We start from the raw sequence: 27944 nt of genomic DNA, 5'->3' as shown, positions 1-27944 counted from the left end.
TCTTCTATAATCAATGACATCTTCACTCCTGAGAAGGGAGATTGCTCTGGTTTACCTAGAATAATGAAGATTGTTGAGTCTAATGCCTTTCTCTTCGATACAATATATTGTAAAGAGCGATGGTGTTGGTCACCACATTGTCCTAGTAGAAATGGTTTTGGATTGTCTTTTTATTTATTTATTTTAGATTAAAAGTATATTTCAGGTCAAACCCTGATTTGACTTAAATCAGCAGCAAGGGAATCAACCCACTGGGTATCCATTGAAGGAATATTTGTCCCTAGAAACTGATAAAAACCCCACTGAAAACACTGAGAGGAGACTTCAGTCAAACAAAGTCCTGATAAAGGAAATCACTGAAGCACATGCTTAAGTACGGTCCTGTGCAGAGATGGATTTGAGAATGTGCTTAACTTAGATTTCAATGTGGTTAAGCATGTTTAAAATTAAGCATAGGCTGAAGTTTTTTCCTGAACCAGAACCTTAGCTGAACCTTAACTGGATGTCACATTATAAAGCCATCCTTCTCTTCATTTAACACCTCATTTTTACGTCAAAAGCTAAATATAGGTGTCAGCCGACGGTCAGGGCTCCCTATATCTGTCCCTTAAGACCGGCTGAAGTTCTTTTAAATTGTGCCTGGTTCTGTTACAGCAACTGAAGGAGTCAGGTTAAAACGTAAACAGTTACAGGTTTATTAAAGAAGCTTATAAATCACATGGTTGCAATGGCTATTGTTCTATTTCTTAACTACTAGCAAAATATAGATCTTAAAAATGGTTACAAAGAAGATAAAGATAGAAAAATAGAAATAATGGTACCAAGTAACAGCTTACTCTTTCTATGTGTACACTTAAGACAGAGGACCACATCCAGGTACAATTTTTACCCTCCTTCTGTGCCTCTCGACTCCAGCATGTCAGGCCAGGGCCGGTCCCTCAATTCCTAGGAAAGATGAAAATACGAGGTGGGTGTCCCCATAGAACCTCGGGAGGTCAAACACCTAACCCGACCAGCAGGTAGAGGGTAGAATGACACTCAAAGTGAGTGTGTGCTGGGCCCATCTTATATACCCATGGGGTCACGTATTTCTCTTTCTTGTCTGTAATGCCAATTGTTGCTGGTCTGTCTGCTGTGAGACCAGTTCTTACAAGGGAGTTGTGAACTTAATTTACACTTGTAAGAGAGAATTGAAATGATTAAATTGGAAGTACGGGACATTGTTTTCTCAGTGGGAAATTCCTCTCCCAGGGACTGTGTGTGTGTTCGAATCAACATAGGTGCCAGCCGCAGCCTCGAGGCCAGCTTATTGACTTAACTGCTCTCTATCCACATATCTGTTTTTTTTTTCAGCTCCTCAGGATCAGATGAGCCAGCATAGACTATGCTGATATTATTGCTCCTTCTCTGCCCTGTGCTTCAGAGAGGCAAATAAGATGGATGATATGGGGTTAGTCTGTCTGGCTACAATAGGACACTGCCAGCCCACTTAAATACCTTCGTTAATACCTATAATTGACGGGTACTTCCTCCCCCCTTCTTTTTCTGTTATAAAATTCTGGGTTTCCATTGTCCTCTCCAACTCATCTGATGAAGTGGATTTTGACTATGAAAGCTCTTGATACTATATATATTTTTGTTAGTCTCTAAGGTGCTACAGGACTATGTCTAGTTTTTAAAGTTAAAACAGCTACCCAGAGACTTCAGAACCTTAGTGAATAAGTTTAATTTTGAAAAAGTCCTGTATAACGTGGATATTATGACTTCTCCACAATAATACAAAATATCATGTGACTTCTCTATACCATGCATCTCTGCCTGTTTGAATAGATCATGCAAATTTTTAGTTTATTTTTTGTAAATCACAGACTCTTTCCAAAGCTTGATTTTCCCATAAACAGACTAAATTAAAGCAGAGTTATGGGAAGGATTTTTTAGGTTTACTTTTATTGATTGGGACTTACAATTTCAAACATAAAGCTTGTCAGCACAGAAATACGTAAAGGTAATTTTTTACATTATTTATCAGTATAAAGTGCAATCCAAATGTTTAAATTTTAATTGCAAATTAAGATGCGGGCAGGTCAACCTCGTTTTCCTATAGTTGTACCGCTAATTAATCTGAAAATGGTTTTTCAAATTTGTTCTAACTATAATTAAGCTGAAGAAACCCCAAAATTCAAATTCCAGTCTGTGTTTTGAACACATCAAAAGTTTTGCATCTGCAGTGTTGAATATAGGATTTTGTTGTTTTGCTCCCGGTGCCTCTGGTCTGCTGGGGACCGTCTCCAGCAGACCAGGGACACCCGGAGCAAAGCCGCAGCGGCGGTGGGGTCCCGCGCCTCTGAGGCTTTGCCAGGGCAAAGCCTCAGAGGCGTGGCACCCCGCCACCGCTGCGGCTTTGCTCCCCGTGTCCCTGGTCTGCTGGGGGGGGGGGGGGTGCAGCTAGTGCGCCCCTCCCCAGCAGACCAGGCTTTTGTTGTGGACCCTGGGGTAGAGCAGCTGGGGTGCTGCCAGGTTGGTCCTGCAGGGACCTACCTGGCAGCCCAGTTGTTCTGTGCCAGGCTCGAGATTCAGCTGCTGTTGAAACTGATCAGTGGCTGATTCCAGGAAGCTGGGGGAAGAGCAATTCTGCCTCCAGCTTCCTGTAGTCAGCCCCTGGTCAGTTTCAGCAGCAGCGGCTGAATCTGGAGCCAGTTCCGACTTACATACAAATTCAACTTAAGAACAAACCTATAGTCCCTATCTTGTAATACGTAACCCAGGGACTGCCTGTATTCGGTATTATTTTTAAAATTACAAATGTTTAATTTGCCCTCTGTTATCCTTTACATAGATCTAATGACTAGTGAATGATGGTTGGGCAAAATATAGATATGATTTTTTTTCACATTTTTCAGCTCACTGTAGACTGATAAAAATTTTCAACAAATCAAAAAAAATAAAATGTAGTAGATATTTTTTTTAAAATCCGCTTTTTAGTGTAGTTGTTCTAAATAGCTCTGAATCGGAGGCACATTGGATTATTTGAAAATCTGGTCTTGAGTATGATCAAGCACCTTAAAACTTGCCATGCACCTTTTCGGTAAATAGTTTACTGCCAAAATGTGGGACAGATTATTCAATAAGACTACTTAAAATATAAAAGTTACTATGTACTAAAGGTTCAACTTCTGTAATCCAGCACCCTCAGGACTTGACCCGTGCTGAACCAGATAATTTACTGGACCATAGGAGGTCAATATTGTCTAGCAGCATTATCAAGACTTCCATTGCTTACAAGACTCTCAGGGAATGTCTACACTACACAGTTATTTCAAAATAACAAGGTGAGTGTCCACACAGCAAGATCATTATGTCAAAATTATTTCAAAATAACCACCGCTCAGTCTATGAGGAATAATGCCTATTTCAAAACTGCTATTTCAAAATAGGGTTCATGTGGACGCTCAGTTGCATAACTACTTCCCAGAGTCATTCAAAGTAATTACTCCCCAGTGCTTCCTGGGGCTCTAAGTCGAGATAGCATGTCCACATTAAGGGAGCTTGCCTCAAACTAATTTCACGGCTTCCCTGTAGTGTGGCTGCATTATTTTGAAATAGATATTTCAGGAGTTCTTATTTCAAGTAAGGTATTTCGAAATAACCTGGCTGTTTAGACATAGGCTCTGAAGATATCTAGGGGTAAATTAGAGCTAAACAACAGCACAGAACACTGAGAGCTAGGCCTGGTGGCTGTAAACAAACTTTATGGGAAATGGAGAAACTTGACCACTTCCATGATAAGTCGACATCCGGCAAACTAAAATCATGCCGGACCATGAATGTTGCCAGACCAGAGAGTGCTCTCTAGTCCAACCTGTACTACAATTTCCAGGAAAATGAAATAAATCTTTATTTTGTGTAAAGATAACAAATAAATCTGGTCTGGGCACAGGTTTTAGCCTAACATCTACACCACAATTAAAAAGCCCTTTAGCTGAATCCCCATGAGCATGAACCAGCTGGCCCAGACCAGCTGCGGATATCTAACTGCAGTGTACTGGTACTCTAAGGAACAGCAAGAAGCAGCAAGTCTCAGCGCCTGAGTCAACAGAATTATGCTTGGGGGGCTTAAGCTACCCTGCTAAGAACAGCTGGGTAGACTCAGGTTCTGGCTGGAGCTCAGGCTCTGAAGCACATTCCTGTTCCCAGGATTCAGAGCTCAAACCACAACATCTATGTGCTGTTTTATGTAAAGTATCCTGGACCGTGGGGCTGACAGCCATCACAGACCCCCAAAGCAAGGTGTAGGGGGAGCAGCTCCATGCCCTTAGAAGGAGCAGGGCCTCAGCCAGAAAGGGCAGGGCAGCCAGCCCTCAGTGCTACTCAGACCACAGCATCTGCTCCCTCTTTCCCCTTCCGCCCCAATTGCAGCCCTCAGAGCCAGGCAGAGTGGAGTGGCTATTAAATAGTGGCTATTCAAAGCGAACTAGGACTCCGGCCACCACAGTATCAGCGTAAATGGCCAGGCACCCCAATTCTGTCATCAGCTCTGATCCTCAACCCGATGCTGATTGGGCCTGTCAATCCAGACTTTGAGATGTGCTGCCATGGGCTGTACAGACAGACTCTTAGACTGATGTGCAGGGTTTTTGGGGGTTGTTTTCATTTCTTAATCTTAAACATACTTTAAACACCACGTGTCAGCGCACAATGAATTACTGTGGCCACAGTGCAAGACTGTATCCTAAACCTCCAATGAAAGGAATCCTAACATTAATCCTTGCCATCCTCTTCAATTTTCTATTATGTCCAAGCCATTGTTTAAACACTTGCAACCTTTTGGGAACCTGTGTGGCACAAAGAGATGCAGAGAACAGGATTTCACTCAGGACATTAGTTTTTCCCAGTGACTATGCCTAATAATGGCAAGGTTTTATAAGTATTAAGTTCTTAAACCAAGCAAAGATCCAGATTACCATACATCATTCTTAAAACTAGCCACCGCTGAAATAACTTGTATTTTGCAGTTAACCACACAAGTAATTTGACTAAATGTATATCTTTCTGTTGATATAGTAAACACAATTCCACACCAACATAATAACACACTTTCTAAAAAGTCTATTACTAGCAAAACAAACCATATAATTACATATTTATGCTCGTTTCTGCTAGACACTGGAACTTAAGGCACAGCATACTAATGCAAATAGAGCACAGGTGGTGAGGCAGATAACAGCAATGCCTTGTTATATAGTAGGGTAACCCTATCTTACTTTTTAAGATTTTAAGATACCAGTCATTGTGTGTGTGACAAAAGATGAAGTCTCATGTTGAATGAACCCATCATTTTCAGTGAATTTCCATATCATTCAGTGACAGTGCAATGTAGATGCCTTGACAGGCACTTTGGTAGAATTTTAGAGGGAAATATAATCAGCAAGGAGCCCGCCATTTGTATAAAAGAACCAAATAATGCAGTAGGAGACCCAGAAAGTAAGATTTTCTCTAAAAGGAGATTCATTACTTTTTTTTTTTTTAAAGATGGACTTCCATTTGGAATGTTAAGCTAGTTTAGTTTAACAGCTAAGTCAAACATCTTCAGTTCGATTGCCTTGTCAGTTAATTAAAAACAAAAACAAAAAAACCTGGAGTCCTAAATTAGTTTTATTTCTGAAAAGTAAGATCCCCTGAATCAAAACTTAGAAGTGCTGCCTCCATGAAGATGGACATGTGTTTCTCTTTCTTTTGGATTTAAAAATCTACCTAAAAATTAAAAGATAGAAACTTTGGGGAAAACAAACTTGTTTGGTATGTGGAATGCAAGAGATAAGTCATATTTTACAATTATGATGATATATAATATTGAGAATATAACACGAGTTTAACATCACAATCTACAGATTCATTGTCCCAGTAGACTCAACAAATCAGTCAAACACTGTTCAAACTGATTCAAATTTGATCTTCCCCTCTAGACCTGAGCTTTGCCACAGCATCACTTATTCTTGCATGAAATTGAACTTTATGAAGAATAGGAAGTTACCAATGAGCCTCATCTTCTGTAGTATAATACAAATGTTTATTTTTATACTTGGCATAATTTAAACATTTACACACTAGTAATCTATAATAGCTGAAATGGCTGCAGGGTTTGCAAACAATGACTGCACAATAAAGTAATATTTTAAACACCACTCTTTTCAAAAGTTTCAGCATTGTAATATGCAATTTTAACACACTCCCATTACGTTAGCAATCGTTCCCGCATTCTAACTTGTATCTTTACAACAGAGGTGCATACTCAAAGAAGTAAATGCTAACTCCCTCTCCTCTTCCCCCACAAAAAAATAGGAAAGGAAAATAAAAACTAATACAAAACGAGAAGCATAGCTAATGCTGACCTTTTAGCCCACTACAAAACATGAACTACACAAGCCAGGAAATTGCACTAGGAAAAAACATCAGCTAATAGCATTGCTAGCCAGCATAAAAGGGTTACAATATTTCCAATTCTCATTATTTGAGGCAATGTTAATGAAGAGCTATTGAGAATTCTTAACTAAAATCTGTTTTCCTGAACAAGATTTGACAGTTCTCTCTACACATCAATTGCTGGATAGATTTCTTTAGATAAATATCTCTGAACATTACTCCACACAAACAATAATGGACAGAGTATAATTCTAGGCAGCTCCACACAAATACATAAGAATTGCTTTGACTATGTAAAAAACAAAAATGTTATTTCCTATGAGCAGATATTGTTGTAAGGACAGGTCAATATGGCTATATAGGGCCCAATTTTGCATCCACTGAAGTCAGTAGTGAAGAATCATGCCCTTATTCTACTTCATATGTGTTTGAAACTCCCATAGTCTACATGCAACATAATGGATGTTTCAGGATCACAGAACTTTCTGGACTCATCTTGCAATTTACTGTTGGCAAGGCTGTAAGGCCAGACTTTGCCTAGAAGCCATATTGCTTAATGTATGCTTATGAATATGTATGTAATCTGTGGAATGAGTGTGGAAGTGTGAATGAGAAACACCCAATGGAAAGATAGTTTAGGATCTGTAACCTTTTAAGACAGACAAAGACCCTGCAAAGATGATACATTGTCGAGTGACCAGGGAAGTCTCTCTCTCTCAGACAAGGTGTAACAGCACAGGAGCAACCTGGGACCGGCCCAGAGGAAGTAAAGCCTCCTACAGATCCGAAGGGATCTCCCAGAAAACCCCCTAGCCGAGTCTCCGGGAAGCCAATGCCTGGCAAGTACTCCAGCCACCTTTAAAATCAAAAGTAATCTACACTGCACTTGCAGCCTGCCTACAAACTGCCAGCATGAATGATATGTGTGTGTGAGAGTATCACCTTACCCTTAAGAATCTGTGCCAATAAACAACCCCAAAAACAATACTGCTCCAGCCCACCCTTTCTCCGGGTTTGTTCCTTAGCAGGTCTGAGGAAGTACAACATATCTAACTAAAGATCACAAGATTGGTGTAATATTGTACACAGCAACACACTTCATGTATACTCTTCATTTACTCTATAAACTGCTAAGGAAAATGGGCATGGATTGAGAGGTAACAATTGAATGGACTAAAAACTAGTTAGGGAATAGAAAAAAGAAGAGAAGTAAACAGTTGGTTTTCAGCATGGAATGAGGTAGGTCCCCCAAAGATCGATCAAAAGTCTGTGCAGATAATTGCAAGGAGTCTGACAGCTACCATACACCACAAAGTTCACTACTAATCTATTGTTGAGACGCACATTTTCCTGTGACCATGCACAAACTTTAATGTTTTTCATTCTCACTTGGAATTTTTCTTAAATTCAAAAGGCAGCTTATGCAGACCACTCAGAATCATTTCCATTAGCTGATTCTAACTCAATGTGGCAAAGGAACAAAAAACACACAGGATCCTATGCAAACATCCACAAGTAAATAGGGATTTCATTTTGGGAAAGTGCATTTAGTGGCGCTTGTGCTATTAGCTCACTGCTTTATATAGCCTTCCTTACCCTTAAAAACAAAACAAAACAGATTGTGTCCTTTTTTATCTGAATAACCTGTGAGTGTGAGTGTGAGAGAGAGAGAGAGCGCATGCACGGGTGCTCTCAGAAATGCAGTAATGAGAGTGACATGCACACACAAAAAGAAATGGTTTTACTGAACTGCAAGGAGAACATACTTCTCCTCCAAACCCTTTGACAAAAAGAAAAATTAAACCAAACCCTCTTGGTAATGGAAATGACTCTTATACTAGAAAGAAACCATGAGGAGGAGGACAGATCAACTCTAATAGGAAAACAATCTCAGTATAAAGATCCTGTTTAAGTGGTTGGCTTTGATTCAGAATTTCATCTAAGCACCAGCATTTGTAGATTGAATTAGAAATCTTGTGCACAGAAACTCTGTCATAAGATTCTAAGTGTCTGTCTCCTTGTCAGCATGTCAAAAATACAACACGAAACCCACTTTCTAGCTATGTAAAAGCAAAAGCAGGGCCATACTGGGTTAGACCCATAGTCCATCTGGCTAGTGTACTGCCTTCTGACAATAGTCACTCTCAGAGGCTTCAGAGGGAATTAACAGAACAGGGTGATTTTGAGAGATGTACATCCTGTCATCTAGTCCCAGCTTCTGGCAGTTGGAGGGTTAGAGTAAGGATGTTAAGTACTAGTCACTCTCCCCCCTCCCCTTTGCTGCCTCTATCAGATAGAGGGAGCAAAGCGGTAGGGAAGAGAGGGTACTTCAAAGCGGCATTTCAAAGGGGCAGCTCCGCACAGAGCCTGGGATCAGCTATGCGGCGCTGTCCCTTTGAAATGCCACCACTTCGAAGTGGTATTACCACGTAGAGCTCGGAGTCAGCTGGAGACTCCCTAGCTTACCCTAGGCTCCCTGTGCTGGGGACTCTTGTACACTGCAAAGCTGACACAGCTGTGTGCAGCCCAGGGCCAGCAGGAAGTCCAGGCTCCCTGGAGGCTCTGGTGCATTTCAAAGGGTAAGTGCCCTTGTGGAGCCCGGAGTCAGCAGGACTTCCCGCTAACCCTGGGCTGCAAGCAGAGTTCTGGATTTCTCCTTTAAAACGTCCAATAGCCTTGTTGGGCTCTTGTACATTAAAAAGGAGGAATGCGGAAGTGCCTATCAACTAGTCGAGTAGTCGATGGACATTCCATCAACTACTCGACTAGTAAATTACTCATTTGTTAACATCCTTAGTTTAGAGACACCAATAGCATGGTAGAAGATTCCTGACCACCACTGTCTTGGCTAATAGCCATTAATGACCCTATTCTCCGTGAGCTTATTTAATATTTTTGAACCCCGTTATGTTTTTGACCTTCACAACATCCAATGCCAATTAGTCCCACAATTTGAAAGTGTGTTTTGTGAAAAAGTACTTCCTTGTGTTTGCTTTAATTCTGCTGCTTATTAAGTTTCATTGGTTGACCCCTAGCTCTTTTATTATGTGAAGGGGAAATAGCACTTCCCTATTCACATTCTCTACATCTTCCATGATTTTACAGACTTCTATCATAACCCCTTTCATCATGTCTTTTCTAAACTGAACAGTCCCAGTCTTTTTAATCTCACTTCGTATGGAAGCTATTCCACATTCCTAATCATTTTTGCTGCCCTTCTTTTGCATGGTTTCCAATTCTTCTTTGAAATTGGAGTCAACAGAAATGCACATGTTATTCAAAATGTGGGTATACCATGGATTTATATAGGGGCATGATGCTATTTTCTGTCTTACCTTTCCTAATGGTTCCTCACATTCTAATAGCTTTTTTGACTGCCAGTGAACAACAAGCAGATATTTTCACAGAACTATTCACAATTATTCAAATATCTCTTTCTAGAGTGGTAGCAGCTGATGCAGACCCCATTATTTTGTATGTAGAACTGGAATTTTGTCTTCTAATGTGTATAAGTTCACTTTTATCATTGAAGTTCATCTGTCATTTTGTTGCCCAATCAGACCCTTGTGATGGTCTTTTTGTAATTCTTGTAGTGCTTTAGATTTAACAATATGTTATATCTGAACAAGAAAGAATGAAGATCTGTGAACATATAAAATATTGGATGGCAGGGGACACAAAAGACACAGGCCACATTTTAAATCTCTACACATTTTAAAAGTTTGGGATCCTATCTGGTCCAAATTGGACTGCCCATCCTTAATGGCAGGTATCAAGTTCAGATTTAAGTTCCTGCATAATTGAAATGCATGGCAAATAATTGAAATTCCCAAGCTTGCTTCACCAGCAATTGTGTTCCTTTTCCTGGGACTCTTAATTCCCTGAAAAAAAGAAACCCCATTCACAGACCACAGCACTATTAGCTTAGTCCTGAGGCGGTTTCAATTACTGAAGACTGGTACCAAATTAAGTGATGAATTAAGTCTGAGCCCAAGTTCATCAAATATCTTTAAACAAACATCTGTTTCTGAAACAGCAACAAAAGGACACTTCATTTATTTAAATAATCATTTCAGAATTATGAAGCTTGGGTTTTTTGTTTAATTTAACTTAGAAGGTATCAATTCACCACATCTGGAGCTGACATCAAGCCAAACTTGAGAATGAATAGTCTAATTCTCCTTGGTTCAATAGCTGACTTTAGTCAAAGATAGGCTCCACTGGACTTTATTCTAGGAAGCAAATATAGTACAAGGTGAACAATTAGGACACAGACATTATTAAGTTCAACTTTTTTTTCTGTCTACATTAGAGAGAAGGCAATGAACAGCAACAACGTTGCAATGACCTCTTTTCATGATATAAAGAAAATCAACAAAATTAATCTGGGACTACACACATCCGGCCATGAATCCTGCTTCTGATTTTAGAGCCAAATGTTATTCCTCCATTGTTCTCCATCTTGCTTTTGGCTCTATCTACAGGACATGCCTCTTCCATCCCATGTCATGCCCAGTTAAGAAGCTGAAAACAGAAGGGCTAATCAGATTATTGTCTGTGAACATGCTGCCAACTCCCTGGGTTTCGAGTATAGTCACAACAATTGTTATAAAAAAAAAAGGTGGGGAGAGCAGCAGGTGTTGTGGGGTTTATTTTAATTTGAATATAGCACTAGAAAAAGATGCCAGACAGAAAGGCCTGAAAACTGAGATGGTCTGTTTAGCCACAATACAGGTACAGAAGGGACAGCAGTAATATAAGCCTCCCGCACACTACCTTGCCAAATTGTCTCAGCCTTGATGTGGTGGGTGGATTGCATTTAGGCATAAGAAAAATGGTTTATACTCTATGACCATATGATGCAAAGCAATGTACCATGATATTGAGGCATGTGCTAATGTACAACACCAGGAGAAACAAAATAAACAAACACAAACCATAGCTGAGGATGCTCTACTAATCAGCTAGGTGGCATCTGAATGTCTCTAGCATGCTGCACAAGTGCAAAGCTTACAGGGAACACTGCATGTGATAATTTACATTTTTTTTAAACAGACAAAACTTTTAAACAGTAAGACTATGTGGGCCTCTCCCTCAGCTTCCTACATGTCCCGTTCTCGCTAGCCCTTCCCTCTAGCAACCAGTGAGGGCCTGCAATATATTTCTTCTCTCTCTCTCCCTGAAGCTCCCCTTCTTGTATTTTAAGCTGGTCAACTGCTAGATTTCAGGATACGTAGTTAAATCTCTCCCTTCCCACTATTTAAAAAACAAAAACCCACGATCTTGCTTTCTAAATAATGCCCAATTTTCCTGACTCTTTTACTAGGTCATTAAGGATAAACTTTGTCACTTAAAATCCCCCTGCTATTGTTACATTCTTTACACTCCCAGGGCACGTGATTAACCATTTATTTGACCTTGCATGTTTCACACTGCCTTTTCTTTATGCTTATTAAGACCAAGTTACTGTTTAAGCCCCGGTATTTGATAAGTATTTGAGATAAAGCAACCTCACTGCAAGAACATGGGCAAAAGATGCTGTCAGCATTTTTCATTCTAGGGCAGTGGCCCCCAACCTTTTGGGGCTGCCAGGCACCCAGGAGCAGGGCCATTCATGCGCCGGGGGGGCAGGGCCGCACACGCGCTCAGGGGCAGGGCCACCCATACACTGTGTGCCCACTGCCGGTGCCACCCAGGTGCTGCACTCCCGGGGCTGGCGCCGCTCCTGTGCCACACGCCCAGGAGCCGGCATCACTCTCGCGCTGGGTGCCTGGGGCCGGCGCCGCTCCTATGCTGCATGCCCAGGGGCGGGGACACCCAGATGCTGCACACCGGCGTCTGGCACAGCCCATGCACCTTGCACCCGGGGGCAGGACCACTCACGTGCTGCGCACCCGGGGCTGGTGCCGCCCCTGTGCTGCGTACCTGGGGCCAGCGCCACGCCTGTGCTGCACGCCTAGGGGCCGGCACCGCCCATACACCGCGTGCCCGGTGCTGGTACAGCCTTTGCGCTGTGCACCTGGGGGCAGAGCCACCCATATGCCGCGTGCCCAGGGGCCGGCACCGCCCATGCCCCACTTGGTGGGCACACAGAAATGGCCCGGCGGGCACCATGGCACCCGCGGGCACCGCACTGGGGACCACTGTTCTAGGGCACCTTCATAAAATCCTTTCCACATTGTTTCCCTTGTTCATACTTCTTGAGACTCCTCTCTTAGATCATTAGTTTAATTTTAAAACTCTGTTTATTTAGAGGAGTCTGTCCTGTTGTCATTAATACTACTTCGTCTGCCACGTTCATTTTTTTCTTACCCCCAAAACACTGTGGGATCCATGCTATTTCAATTGTTTACTCTCATCTGCACCAATTCTATTATTAGAAACAATATTTCACATGAATTATATCATTTCTGCTACCCGAATTACTGGTTTTGATTGTCAGAAGTCAGTTTCACAAGATGAAAATGGAGATAGGTTGCACATCTACCACCATTATCTCTGCTAGCCTGTCTGTCACAAAGGCAACAAAAATTTGTGATAGTCTAATGCACTCCTATATTCCAAGCATTGGGGTGCAGAATGCTGTCTCCATTTTCTCATCTGTAGATGCAGCCACAAATATTTGGTAAGGTTTGCCCTATTTATTATATATATATATATTGAATTGCTATATTTAATATATTTAACTCTCCTTTCCCATTTTAATTTCATTTTATAGTTCCATTTGTATTGTGATGGGGTGGGGGGGGGGGAGGCAATTCTCCACCCATAATGTATTTTTCCATGCCTATACATACTAATTTCTTTTAGTTGCTTTGTCGTGAACTTTATTAAAGGCAGTTTGGGTCCTCCTCCCACATTATCCACTGGATTCTCAGCATTCTTCATATATTTGTATAGTGTTGCCAGCTCTCTCTCTCTCATGACTTTCGCACAAAAGGTTAAGTCCAAGAATTTCATTCTCAATGCTACAGGCATTTTATCAGCAACCATCCACAATGCACGCAAAGGGGTTACGATGAAGACATCTGATACAATGCATAATGCCTGGATTTGGATGATTCATTTTTGATGCTGAACTAAATTTTTTGCATCCATACTCAATTATAGGTCTTATTAATGTTTTATAAAGCATTACCATTGGTTTCTTACTCATGTTTCAGGAGGCTCGAAAAGTACTTTTAAGTATATTGATCTCACCTTTACATTTATTGATTTTATTTTCAATGAGGTCATTCCATGTTAGCTTGCTATCAATGCCACACCCGAGAATATGTAGGTTTTAACTATGCCTATATGGTCACATGGAGACAGTTTACAGTCTTTTCATTTTTTTCTTTTAGTGAATATCATTCCTTCGGTTTTAAGAATTGGAAATTTAAACCCCAATATTTCCCCATTCCATACTTTTCTGAAGTGTTTCATTTAAAGTTTTTGCTTCTCAGTTCTTTCCTGGTTTCTCTTTTTTTGCACATATGAACAGTCATCTGCAAATGAGGAAATGCCTATTCTTGAACTCATCCTTTTTTGTGTGATTATTTATTATTACATTGAATAAGGTAGGGCTGATAATTACAAATTGCACTCCACTGTGGAAAGTTAAGTGTATGCTCGAGTAGAATTTCCCTACTCTGACCTACATCATTCCTTTACTTAAGAAATCTTTCATCCTTATTATATATATATTTTTATTTCCTTTTATGCCCTTGGCCACTATTTTATGCAGTAAGTTTGTCTCCATAACATATCATATGCTTTTTCAATATCTAGGAAAGCTACTATCATATACTCCCTGTTTCTCATACTATAGTGCTTTCATCTCTAGTCTTACAGTATGATCAGCTGTACCCACTTTACATGTTGTCTGTCCATCCATTTCTCTCCAGACATGTTATGAATAGGTCAGTCCCCATTCTTTTAATGGCATTAGTCATACGAGATATATGGACAATTGGCTATACATATCTTGTATTACAGTTTTCTTGGTTTCCACACTGGGACAACAATAGCATGTTTCCACTTCACTGATAACTCACCATTTCCTCATGTAATGTGGTACAGTTTTAGACTCCCTTCATCCAAGTGTTTTAGCAATTTCTTACATATGTCCTCATTCTCGGACGCAGGGGTTTTGGGTGTTATTTATAGCTTTTTGAAGTTCCTTCATACAGAAAGTTTTCATTTAACACTGTATTCTTTTCTCCTCCTATCTATTCCAGTTCTCGCATTTCTCTTTAATTATTTTTCCCTTACCTGGATTTTTATAATCTGATTTTCACCATTACTGAAGGGGGGAATATTTCGGCTAGGGTTTCTTTATTAGAGCTTTTTATACCTCCTGGTTTTCTACAATTAGGCCTGATATAAAACTGTTACTGCATATTCTATTTATTGTGTTAAGGTGCTTAGACATGTCAGAGATTTTAGTATTTAAGTTCCTCGTAGTACTTTTCCCAGTTTTCTCTTTTTGAATTTTTAATAGCTGTCTGCACTATTGCCTTGTTTCTTTTATATTTCAGTAAGTCCTCACTAATTACTGTAATGTTTTTATTTGTTATATGCTTTGTTCCTTTTTCTTTTTAACATTTCTCAGTCCACAACGTTATATGTCTGCTACCTGAGAGTGACATGATCTTTTTGGTATAGTTAACTTTGCTGTCATCACAATTCCCTGTGTTATATCTCTACCAGCTTTCACAGTGTCATCTCACTTACACATCTCTCATTAATATTTTCATTACATTTGCTTTTTAAAATATTCCAGGGCTGCCTCCATGCTCAACAGTACCAGTACATCTTATAAGCTGGAATCGCTTCCCATTCTTGCTTGTTTATGGATCTGTCAGATGCATTTGCTTAGAATCATAAAGCTGGAAGAGGACTCAGGAGGTCATTGAATCCAAGTCCCTGCCCAAAGTGAGACCAACAACAACTAATAATTGCTTGCTATACTACCCTGCAATTCTAAGGACCAGACAGGAGAGATTTCTATTGGTAGCATTAAACCTTATAGGTCTCCTATCATTCAATATTACCAGATTTTCAGCAATTAATTGCTCTAGAGACATTTGCCATTCTTATCACTTTTCCACTTCCTCACAATCTGTTATGGGTGCTTAAGTCTCCTCTTATATTATATGGGTCTAGTGCATCTTCAGCTATCTCTGTTAAATCCTTAATTTCCAGTTTTCCACAGGGGTTGCAGACCTTCTATATTCTCAAAAATGGAGATTTATTATGCATTGGACTCTCCATAAATTTATACTCCATATTTAGTTTCTTCACCTCAATTTTAAGATAATTTATTTTCCTAACTGAATGTGAAATCTCTCTCTACTTCTTTGTCCTGTGGCAAAGATGCCATATCCTAGTATTCTGAGTAGTCTTATCAAAGACTAAGTAGTCTGATCAATTATATTTTACATTAGTTCCTGTCCACATGCTCTTCAGATACGTGCAGTCCAACAGTAAATAGTACCATTCTATTTATCCATCCTTATTTCCTTCACTTAAGAAAAACATATGGTACTGCTCTACCATATGTAACTAATACATAGGTAACTTTACTGCTGCCTTAATTATAATTTTCATTTTCTGTTTCTCCCCAATCTGTGGCATGCAATTTATTACTTCATTCAAGAAAGCTATTAATGTCTTCTTGTCTGTGCAAATGTCCTGTTCTGTTTTCACTGTATCACCCATCATATCCTTTGATTTATTCTGTTGTGTCTTACTAAGTGGCTGGGATATATGGTTCTGACCAAAAAAAATCTGGTATATTCTTGTTACCATATCTGGAATGGCTGCTCCTTTATATACAACTAGCACAGCTGTTGACATCTTTCTTTCAGTCCTCTTGCTAACTGGCTGTTTAGCATGTACTGCCTGATCATCCCCTGACTTGCTTTACCTCATTTTCAATCATTTTGATTGTCATCCCATATATATATCCTCATCAAATACTTGGCAGTTAGCATTTAATTTTTAATCGTTTCTTCACTTGTTCCTTGCTTTTACATTCAACTAATAGATCTCCAGCTTGTACATTTCTATTTTTTTTTCTATTTCCAGCACTTTTTAAAATCTACTCTACCATTTTTATTACCTTCACATCCTTGACAAGGGATTTCACTATTATAACAGATTTTTCCGCATTCTCTCCCGTCTTTGGGACTTCTAGCTCTGGCATGTCCACCCTTTCCTTTTTCCTAACCTCCAACCAGTCTGTCCTTCTGCTAGTGTAACCCACACACCTTCTGGGCATAGTTCCCACTAAGGTGTACACAAAAATTTCTTCCCCACCCACCTCTTCTGGAGAGCTGCACAGCAGCACTCTCAGGGCACGCGGCTGCTCTGACAGGTGGTGATGCCAGGACGGCGTTTTGAGGGAGCCACTGGGATGGGAAAGAGGGGGTCTTCAACGGCTGCATGGCGGGGGTAGTGGAGAGGCCTGCTCCAGTGGCTGGGGCTGCCAAGTGGCAGGGAGGGCTGGGGCCACGTGGCATTGCAAGGTGGGGGTATCTTCTCCAGCGGCTGGGAACATGTGTGTGTTAATTAATTGGGTGCCCCGGTGGCACACAACCAAACCAATACACATGATCTCAATATTGGTGCACAAGCCAAAATTCACTTGGCTGATGGTTGAAAATCTTAGAGGTAACACTGCTTTTGGGCATGGGGTATTGTTCCACAGCGTGGCACTTAAAACACTTACAGAGAGGAAGAATGAGTGTGCTCTACAGCCTTCGCTGAAAGCCAGATGGCTTTTAGCTCAACAGATAGAGGTCATGATCTAAGCTCCAGAAGTCCCAGGTTCAGTTCTGCCTGTCAGCATTACAATAGCTCTTTTCATCATCTTATAGACCGATTCCTGCATTCTCATTATATCTTCTGTCATGCCCCAGTGTATAGATCTGCTCAGCTGCCCTGCCAACTTTCTTCCAGCCCACTTGACTGGAGCCAGGATCCCTGAGCCTCCCAACCAAACCCCTCCTTGGATCACCTCCACTGTGCTCTCACTTGACCGTCTCCTGTAACTTCCTTTTTGGCCCTTATTTAGGTGTCTAAAGGGCAATATAGTTCTTGTGGTGATCTGGCCCCAGTTGTGAATTAAGTGCCTGGTATTCTGTGATCCTGGTTTTCTGTCAGGATTCTCCTTATATGCTTTTAAAAATAATCCTTACCTGACTAAAGAACAAGCCTTCCTTCCCCTATGCCTTATATCCCACACAATCAGGGAATATGTTTTTTTCTTTTCAAGAAATCTTTTCAATGTGTGTTAGATATTTTCTTTTGCCATGCTTGAACTGGAATTAACTTGCAAAGGAGAAACAGGGAGTTTCATTTATTTCAATCCTGACCCTCTTTGCAAAGGCCTAAACACACACACACACACACTCTCTCTCTCTCTCTCCCCTGCCACCCACACCTCATTGTCACTGTGACTGCTAAGGATGGCCTCTTCATGGCATTCCCACCAAACAAAATGCCTAGATTTCATATGACATGTTTTGTCACCCAGTGGGTTCTTAATCGGTTTATTGTGTAGCAGCTGGGATGCAACCTGTCAGTTTGGCAACCTCAACATTCCTGCAATTCTCTCATCCTTTGCTCAGGTACTTTATCTAGGCACAGATATGGTAGTGAAAGGGGTGATGCATCTGGAGCAGGGACTTCCTGTTGAAGAGCTAGCATTTACCAGCATATGCTGCTCACCTAAACACATCTTTGGTTGTCACGTCTGTGCTACTTCAGATAATCTGCTGTCGGATGAGGGGAGAACAAGCCCACTCCATATTCACCCTGCAACACTGGCTCTGTTCCTTCAGGCTCCCTACTCCAAGTGTCACACAGGACTGCAGCATCCTTGAGGTGTAGCACCGTCAAAACACAAGGGCAGCTGGACCAAACCTGAGTGGTGATGTGACCCTGCAATTTCTGTGGCTCTAGTTGAGCTCATGAACCCACACGACAGGCCTACCAAGGTAGGAGTTACATGATGAAAGTGTGCACGCCAGGTGAACCAGAGACAGCATTCCACCACAATTTAGCCTCCCTTTCCCTTGAGTTTCCTCTGGGAATGAGCTCATACTACTTCTAAATGCACTGAGCAATATGGTTGCTCTTGAAACCATATCTGCATGAAGAAAGGATATCAAGTGTATCAAGAGGCTTAAGTGTATCAAATAAATTAAAGCAAGGAGATACAAAACGTGAAATCTTTTGTATTTAAACATGGTGACATGAATCTTTGGTCTGTCAGCCCAGTTTTAAAGAAGGCTATGTGCCATTGTAGGGTGTGCATTGTACACAGCTGTGCTGCTGCAGCCATGCTGTTATAAGGCTAACACCTTTGAAAGAATGCTACACTCGCTATTCTCAGTGCAATACTCAACAGTAAGTAACACTTCTCTCCAGGTGTAGTCTGACAGCTGCATGTGAAAACTGTAATTCAGCTTCTGATTTGCGAGCCTTCTCTGTCCACCTAAAATGGTAACAACTTGTGACTGAAAAAAATGAGGAACTAAATCTCCATAACCACGTTCTATTACACTTTCCTGCTGGCTTAGCAAACTGAAACGGTACAGAAATCTGTTGTGGATTTTTTTTTCTTTTGTGGTGAAATCCCAGACCTCTTGAATTCAACAGGAGTTTTGTTGCTGTCTTTAATGAGGTCAACATTTCACCTTTTGTATTTAAATATGGTGACGTGAGTCTTTGGTCTGTCAACCCAGTTTTAAAGAAGGAAGGATGAAAACTGGTTTTTAAAAATGTCACTTTTCCACAGTCATGAAATGCCAATTTAACTGTAATTGTTTCAAATGAAGTTTGCCTGTGACCAGAAGCAAGTCTCATGTGAATTTCAACATGTTAGAATTGCCAATACATGGATGGAGCTCTCCGTGAGATGCTCTCATTTCCTCAGGGAAACAGTCCTGTAGTGCAGAATTGTCTTATTATTGATATTTAAAAATACAAATAAATAAAGATGCCCAAGGCTTCTATTCTTAAATTATTCTGGAATAGCAGTTAATAGTTTCTTGTATCTGGATTTGCATTTCCAGAGTCTAGAATGCAAATTTCTCCAGAAGTGGTTGAAAAAAAAATTGGTAAAAATATTCTTTGGTGACAAAATATTTTTAGTATATTATTATTGTTTTGCATATGGTGCATCTTGAAGCTCTGGGACATTTTTAATTTTTATCCTATATGGCAATAATACTCAGAGGCTAAGTAACAAAAAAGCAAGCAACTTTTCTGATGCCAGATGCTGAAGATCAATAGCTATTTCACAAAGTTTATGGCATAATTAAAATGTGTAACAGAAACAATTTTCTTTTCAACCCCTCAGGCTAAGTCTAGAATTATTGACTAAGTCAAAGTTATGTGGTGAAACGTTTTTATTATGTTTATGGATAATATAAAGGAGTTTATGGGTTTTATATGTAATTTGGTAAGTATAGGAAAGTGAAGAGGAAAAATCCTCTGCATCAGCAAAAGATCAATTGTAAAAATCATTGTAGGTAGGTGTGTGAAAGGAGATTTAGCCACTTTGCTTTAGTTCACAATCACCCACTCTTTAACCTGAAAGCTTGTGAATTTAAGAGAACAAACTTATACACGAGTATTTACATTAATGTCATTGGTGCTCACATACCTAGTGCTCAACAGGGACCAAAGGGGAAGTGCAGAATTGGGGCCAAAGGGAATGTGTGGCTTTTGATTCATGCTAACATGATAAATGTTATTAAAAAGAAATCAAAGCAAATGAAAAACAATCTTAGAATCCACTTTTTCAATTGCATAAAAGAAACAAAATTACTGAAAGGAAGTGACCAAACTGCACACAAATACAAATATGCACAGGGCTGTTTCATTTTCAGATGTCATGCAGGTGTCTAAGACTTTGTTTACATTTCAAAGTTGTAAAGTGCAGCTGCGACAGCATTTAACGCGGGAGTGTGGCCACAGCAGGAACACTGGGAGAGAGCTCTCCCAGCACTCTAAGTAAGCCATGCTCAGGAGGGGAGAAGCTAACACTGGCGCTTTTTGGCACTATAACTTGCACTGCTTGGAGTGGGTTGTTTTGCAGACCGCAGAGCCAGAAAGCTGCAGCACAATAAAGTGCCATTGTAGACTTAGCATAGGAGCAAAGGGGAAACCTGCCACCTCACACAACAATGGTTGATAAAATATGCATCCTAAGAGTAAGCAGGGAGGCTTATTCATCTCCACAGTGTGCCTGGTTGGAGTAGCCTCCATGGCCCAGGGTCCAGTGTGTAGGGCAGGGTTGCTAACTTTAATTGGACAATTTCTGGAGATTTCGTTATATGGCATAAGCATTAATTAAAACACAATCTTTAATTCCTGAAGACCACAGACAATCCTGGGAGGTTGGCAACACCGGGAAGGGGAGAAACTAGATTATCCATGGAGCAACATCCCTCCACACACACTTTTACTCTGTTCTATGTGCTGTGCACACGTTCCTCATGGGAGCTCCTGAAATCATCTTCTCGCCCCTTTATGTAAGAGGAGAAAGGATTCTCTTCCTTCAGAACTAAGCTCTATTAGAAAAATTGCACCAGGATAACTACACCAGCATACCAAAAAAAAAAAAAAAGATCTATAAAGTTCCCCCAGCACAAAGCCCTTAAGACGACACACTTTGGGCTCAATCTGAAACCTGTTTACATCAATGGAAGAATCCTACTGATTTCATGGGGCATTTTAGGACTTTAACTAAATTGCTGCTTCTTAACCCATTGAAACCTTACTTAACTATTAAGATAAACTAATTTTAAATGTATGTACACATTTAAAATGAAAAAGGATTTAATTATACTGATGCAATTTTTATCATACAAGTCCCAAGAACAAAATAAAGCATTTTAAACAGACATTTTAATAATGCACCTCCAAGGCATCTGAAGAAGTGGGTTGTGCCAATGAAAGCTCAGGATACTATCTATATTTTTTGTTTGTCTCTAAGGTGCTACAGTTCCACTCATTTTTTAAGGGTTTTTTTTTTTTAAAGTTACAGAGTAACACAGCTATCCCTCTAGGATGTAAAAAGCCTGAGATGTTACAGCTTTAGTTAAAGACATAATTAGCTTTATGTCTCTCTGGCTAAGGTTGCAAATAAGACTTGTGGGGGAAGAGGGGAGGAGGAGAAACATATTATCCATTCTCACCAGACTGATTTTAGTCCTCTTTCATCGCAATACAGCAGAAACCGATGTCATCTCAAAAGCAAATATAAGTTACTAACATTATCAGCCCTCGACATATTGTAACCAAATTCTCCAAATCACACATGAAAAAATCCACGCAAAGTGCACTTCGTGCAGGAATTTGTCTCAATTTAGACTATAAAATAAAGTCCAACCATGCCAAAAAAAAATAAAAATTACAGAATCTTCTCTACAAGTGTAAAAACATAGGAAATGTCTATGGATTTTTAAAATACAACTGAATCATTTTGAATCAATTTAAACTCAATACTTGAAAGGCCTATTGTTCTTTGTTTACCCATTCCAGAGCCGCACCCCTCTCTCTTACTGCAAATTCAAGTGAAAACGAAAGTATGCAACATTTCAACCTCAGTGTCTGAAAAATCTTTACAGAGGGGAGCAAGTGCTAATCGCAGCAACAGAGGAAAGCAACAGATTTCTCGTTACTTTAGTTGGAATGAAATAGAAAATTACCATGGCAGACTGACCTTGTATTTCAGACTGACCAGATGGCTGGAAGTGGCTGATTTATGTAAGCCTGAAGCAGAAATACACCTTTCTTTATCATCTGAAGCTATTTAAAGAAATGAGGTGGCAGCTCCCAGTCTCTGGTGTACAACTTGTATCCTCATCCCAAGACCATCAATAACATTAATTTTCACGCTTACAAGTAGATGTTGCACAAAGACTACTGAATCAATGGCACTGGATTTTGGGCACCCTAAAAGTGGTTCCTTCATTAAACAATGGAGACATATTGAAGGACAGAGAGAGGAAGTTTGACCACCTGCTGTTCCTGCTGTATCTGTTCTGGTAATAAAGGAGGTCAGCCTCCCGGAATCTCTGTTCAGCACCTTCACTAATTCACACAAGCAATAAATCCATTAAACATAAACATAAATAAAGGAGAAATTCAACCATCTTGTCAGCAGCAATGTTGAGAGGTCTTTGGTGTAGACTCTTTAAATATCAAATCTCTAATTATTTTGGAGTATTTCTAATACAAACCAAGCGAAGAAAGTGTCTGGCTTTCAGGACAGAAATGCAGAAGAACAGGATGGTTTGTAAGATACAAAGTGATCACCTAACACTTTTTATTTTTCTGAAAAGAATCCTTTCACCTCATGGTCCTAATCCCAATCTCAGTTCCACTGGTGTAAATCAGGAGGACACCATGAAAGTCAGTGGAATTATGCTTCTGCAAAAATGGTACAAATGAGGTCATATTCGGGGCCATGTACTTTGGTGGAGTTACATATGAGAAAATGGGCCACATCAGCCCTTATTTTACATCAGTTTTGAAGTGATTTAATTCCACAGGTATCACTGAAGTAACTCCTCATTATACCAGTACAACCGAGATAAGAATCAATCCCAGTATGTCTAAAGAGTATGCAACCATATGTGTTTCCACTAGGCAAAATGAAAAAAAAATCTTCCTCTCATCATCATGACATTCAAAGGTCTTTTAGACTCACAAGCGAGAAATAAAAGGTCATGTGATTTTTTTTTTCTTGCTCCCAGAAAGAAATACTCTTAAAAATATTCAAGTCAGCAGTGCAGTTTGTGTTAGTAAATGAATGCCAAAGCAGGCCCAGAGAGAAAGAGACTGACACAAAAGGAGCAGGGAGAGAAAAATATATTATAATAAAAAAATAAAAGCCTGATTCGTCTCTCTCAATAGTTTTACGCTGAAGTAACTCATAATGGAATTAATTCTGATTTATATTAGTGAGAATCAGACACTAAGAAGAATTCATTTACTCACACACACACGTACTATTTTGGCTAGAAAGCCACACACTGATTTTAGGTGTAAGAAAAAAAACATTTATGAATTGAATGTAGCTTTGTGTTCCTTACAAACCCAAAAAGTAGTTGGAGACTCCAACTCCATGAGTTTCACCCTTCATCACTCTGCAGAATTTATGGTGACTTCTCAGTTACAAGCTAGGGGAAAGTTAAAGAAAATGGATTGAGCAAAGGGAAAATTTAGGCTGAATGTCAGGAAACACATCCTAACTGGAAAGATCTATAAAGACATGGAATTGCCTCTCAAGGAGTTGTCACTAACTGGAGAATTCAAAGCCGGACTAGAGAAAAAAATGTTCACATTAAAGACAGAATACACAAGGATAATACAAGCTTTCCAACTGCCCCGCTCAGATTTCTATGAAAATATCAGCCTTCTCAGAAAAGACCATGGAGCTCCTTTCTGCCACCAGCCTTGATGTTGGCAGTGGTTACAAGAGCCACTTTAGCATTTATAAATCAATGTTATGTTAGCACCCAAAAAAAAGTAACACGGAAAAAAAGTGAAAAAAATGGGAAGTGAAAAGGAAAAATTATGTATTTTTTTTTCATTCTTGCTCAGGCTGCCCCCAGCTCTGAACACCTGTTGCATGCATCTGTAGTATCAAGACAAAATGACAGTGTTAATTATCTCCCAACTAAAAAGGCTAGGAAATAACTAAGCTTCACTGCAGACTGAAACCCAAAAAATCCACAGGTAAGCTGATGGTTAAATACTGAACCTCTGTCAATAATTGAAGACCTCCAGACAACTAAATGCTAAACAACTGTGGCATATTCTCTCACTCTCCTCTGGCTTAATGCAGCATTTCACACAGAAAACATGATGTAAACCCTGAGATTTGACTTTTCTTCTTTCTCCCAAAATGCATACACATGCAGAAACAAGTATGTCAAGCAGCACATGCTGCTGTTGCTGAAAGCCAAACAGAAACACACATTCACAGTGATTTAATACCCACTCTCTCTGACAATGAAGCTGTTTTACACATTGTGTGTGCTTACCTTGCAGGGATGAATTGGGCAAACTTGCTTCATTCTCTCCCATTTTTAAAAAAACCCACACAATTCTTTATCAACTGGCCAAGCAGTTTCAAGTTGAGTCAGTTACTGTGCAGGTTTTGACCTCCAAACTTTCTACTGTAGCACTGCAACCCTATACCTGACTTTCTTCTGTGAATAATTAGTATCCTGCTTCCTGCATTACCTGGGCTTGCCTGACCTGTTTCTCTATAAAGTGACATCACACCCTTTGATCTCCCTTGCTGTATTAACATGTGCTTCAGACAACATTGCTTTGTCCCTCACTTGAGACTCTTCTGTTCATTTCCCTAACACATTTTTTTTACTTTCACTTTTCTATGCACAAAGCTTTTTGAACATCTTTTATCATTAGCAGCTACTGCCATATTCAAATCACTGAAGCTTTCAGAGTGTTTGTAATTGATTTTAAAGATTCTCTGAATTTGCATTTCATAGGGGAAACTAAAAATAAAATGTTGACTGTCAAGCTAGTCTGTGTGGGAGAGGAACTTTACAGGTACAACTGTCTAGCACAGAGAAAGATGATCATTTCAGATATGGGTTGAAATCCTCATCTGAGAATTTTTTATGTTATACAAAAACTGTCTCCGAGACAAATGATTTATCTCTACACTACAATTTCAAGACTGCTTGGACTCTATCATTGAAGAAGAAAGGGGAATACAAACAAAATGTTATTTTTCCCCCTCTATCCTTCCCGCTCTAGCCCAAGGACACAAATACTAAGATAATCTTACCCAAGCGGCAAGTTTGTGGTCTGAAGAAATATTTACTCTGCTCTCCTACATGAGGCAAACAACAAGTATTTTCATAGAGTCATGCCTAATTTACCAAACAAGTATCACTGGCTTTTTTAACTACTTTATTTTATTTTATCTTGACATTTACATGTATAGCTATAAAATATAAAACAGTGCTGATGAACTGGAACTACAAAATTATTCTGAGGGAACAAATACAAGAAAAAAAAATCCACCTGAATTAAATACAATAGAGGAGCTACAGCAATATTCACCTCTGTTTAGATTGCTTATGGGTATGTCTAGGCTGCAGTCACAGGCTGTGATTGCAGCATGTACGTACCTACCCCAGCTAACTTTAATTTAGCGAGCATAGGTACTGGAGCAGTGAAGCTGTTACAACATGGGTTTCAGCACAGCCCATACAAGCCTTCCTGGAATAGTGGAAAAATGTTGAATGGGAGGCCTGCACCAAGGCCCGTGCAGCAGCACTGGGACTATTTTTAGGGTGGGGGTGCTGAGCTGTGCCCCCCCCCCCACACACACACCTGTTCACTGCCCCAAGCTAGAGTCACACTTAGGATTGCCAGCTCTCCTGCAGGCCATTCCTGCAAATGGGGTCTGGTCCATCCAGCTAGGGAGAACTGGCAATTCAGCCGCAGATGGAGATAGCTGTGGAGCTCCGAGCTGGTGGCCGTGCCCCAAGCAGCAGCGCAGCCTCCAGGGCAGTGGTCTAGACTCAAGGGACGGCAGGCGATGAGACTCTGGGAGTGCTGGGGCTGGCGGGAACCTGCAGGGGCTGCCTGTAGACTAAGGATGTTAAGGACTAGTCGACTATCTGATAAGCAACTAATTGCTTCCCCTGCCCCGCCCTTGCTGCCTCTATCAGCTAGACTAAGCAAAGAAGGGGGAGGGAAGGAGAAAGGGGGTACTTCAAAATGGCAGTGCCGCATGGAGCCCAGGGTACATGAGGCGCTGACGCTCTGAAACACCATGGTCGCATTTCAAAGGGGCAGTGCTGCATGGAGCTGACACCGGGCTCCATGCAGTGCTGCCTCTTTGAAACGCTGCAGTGGCGTTTCAAAGGGGCAGTGCCACACAGAGCCTGGGAACAACTGTGTGGTGCTGCCCGTTTTAAACGTTGCCGTGGCATTTCAAGGCAGCACTGCTTGGAGCCCAGAGTCAGTAGGGGACTCCCTAGCTGTCCCTGGGTCCCATGCTGCATTTCTGCAGAACCCAGAGTCAGCTAGGGTGTCCCCAGCTGATCCCAGGCTCCATGCGGCGCTGCCGCTTTGAAATACACAAGAGCCCCTGCTGGGGACTCTTGTACATTTCAAAGCTGGCACACCGTGTGCAGTCTGGGGCAAGTGGGAAGTCCCGCTGACTCCAGGCTCCATGCGGGCACTTTCAAAGTGGAAGCACCTGCATGGAGCCTAGAGTCAGTGGGACTTTCCGCTGGCCCTGGGCTGCACATAGAGTTCCAGCTTTGAAATACACAAGAGCTCCCACTGGAGCTCTCATACATTTCAAAGGAGGAATGTGGAAGTACCTTTCGACTAATTGAGTAGTCAATGGAAATTCCATCGACTACTCAACTAGTAAATTAATTGATATTTAATATCCTTACTATAGACCACGACTTGGGTAGGGTAGTCTCTGGGCACAGGAAAGGTGGATGGAAAACCTAGGGGTGCTGCAGCACCCTCCACACCCCTACTTCCTGCACCTATGAGTCCATGCTGCCATGGCTTTACTGCTCTGGGACCTGCACCAGCTACATTAAAGTTAACTTGAGTATGTCTACCCAAGCTGCAGCCTCTGGTTATAATTCCAGTGTAGACTTACAGTAAGTATAATGTAATAACTTGCCTTACCCAACAAACAAAAATAGCACTGAGTGTTTTTATGCCGATTTTAAAAGTTTTCCTTCTTTTTTGCTGTAGTAGAGCACCAAAAGAATAGCTTCAGGTCATCCTCAAAAGCATAAAGAAATTACTAAGTTTAACATGCAGTTAACATGGGGATTTTACTGTCATCCATCTTCCCCTGATACACTAGTAACCTCATGGCATTTTATTATGTACATACTAGACACCCTCTCTTATCTATACACACAGGTATTTTTAACCACCCGCAGAAAACCATCACCCTCTTTTAAGAGAGGCAGCCTAACAGGCCCACCAATGAAAGGGACAAAGAGGGCAACTGCCCCGGGCCCTTTAAAATGGCAGCGCACGCCAGGCAGTGATGAAAGGGGAAGGCTAGTCCCAAGCCCTGACCGTTCCACCTGAGATCTTGCCCCTTCTGGCAGTCAAGTCTGCTCCCTTGCTTGGTTCCTGACTCTTTCTTTAGCCCTGGCCTCTGACTCCCTACTGACTGCTAAGCCCAAATGCCCATGCCTCCATCTGTGATGCCTCTGGCATATGTTACAGAGGGCTAGTGGAGTGGCTCTGTGACTTTTATGCACTCCACCCCCTCTATGCAACTGGAAAGCCCCCGTGCACTGGATTGCCCCATGGCATACAAAAAATAAAAACTTCCTCTCATCCTGCCCCTCATTCCTATGCTGCCCTCTTGTGGAGCAAACCCTCACTAGGGTCACTCTCCACTCTCATGCAAGGGGGACATAATTTGCTCAATATTAAAGATACCGTCAGTGAAAAAAAATGTAACTCCTGAATTTCAGTTATATTAT

General features: G+C 40.9%; 1 protein-coding gene across 16 annotated transcripts in view; it reads right to left on the bottom strand.

The window, feature by feature from the left end:
- Nucleotides 1-27944, bottom strand: part of NAALADL2 (N-acetylated alpha-linked acidic dipeptidase like 2) — a 978641-nt gene that overhangs the window by 659937 nt on the left and 290760 nt on the right. The window contains exon 4 of one of the 16 annotated variants that reach the window (XM_075937996.1): nucleotides 837-945. The exons of 14 other annotated variants lie outside the window; for them this stretch is intronic. Coding sequence is in view for 1 of the 2 variants with exons in the window: in XM_006139188.4 (XP_006139250.2) it covers nucleotides 24471-24513 (43 nt within the window). In the remaining variant the exon portion in view is untranslated. Of the gene's footprint in view, nucleotides 1-836; nucleotides 946-24470; nucleotides 25170-27944 lie in introns of those variants that run through there. One more of the 16 variants, XM_006139188.4, reaches the window with a different exon arrangement.

This window comes from Pelodiscus sinensis, chromosome 10 (assembly GCF_049634645.1).
Source record: "Pelodiscus sinensis isolate JC-2024 chromosome 10, ASM4963464v1, whole genome shotgun sequence".
Classification (NCBI taxonomy): domain Eukaryota; kingdom Metazoa; phylum Chordata; order Testudines; family Trionychidae; genus Pelodiscus; species Pelodiscus sinensis.
This window is presented reverse-complemented; position numbering and strand designations above follow the sequence as displayed.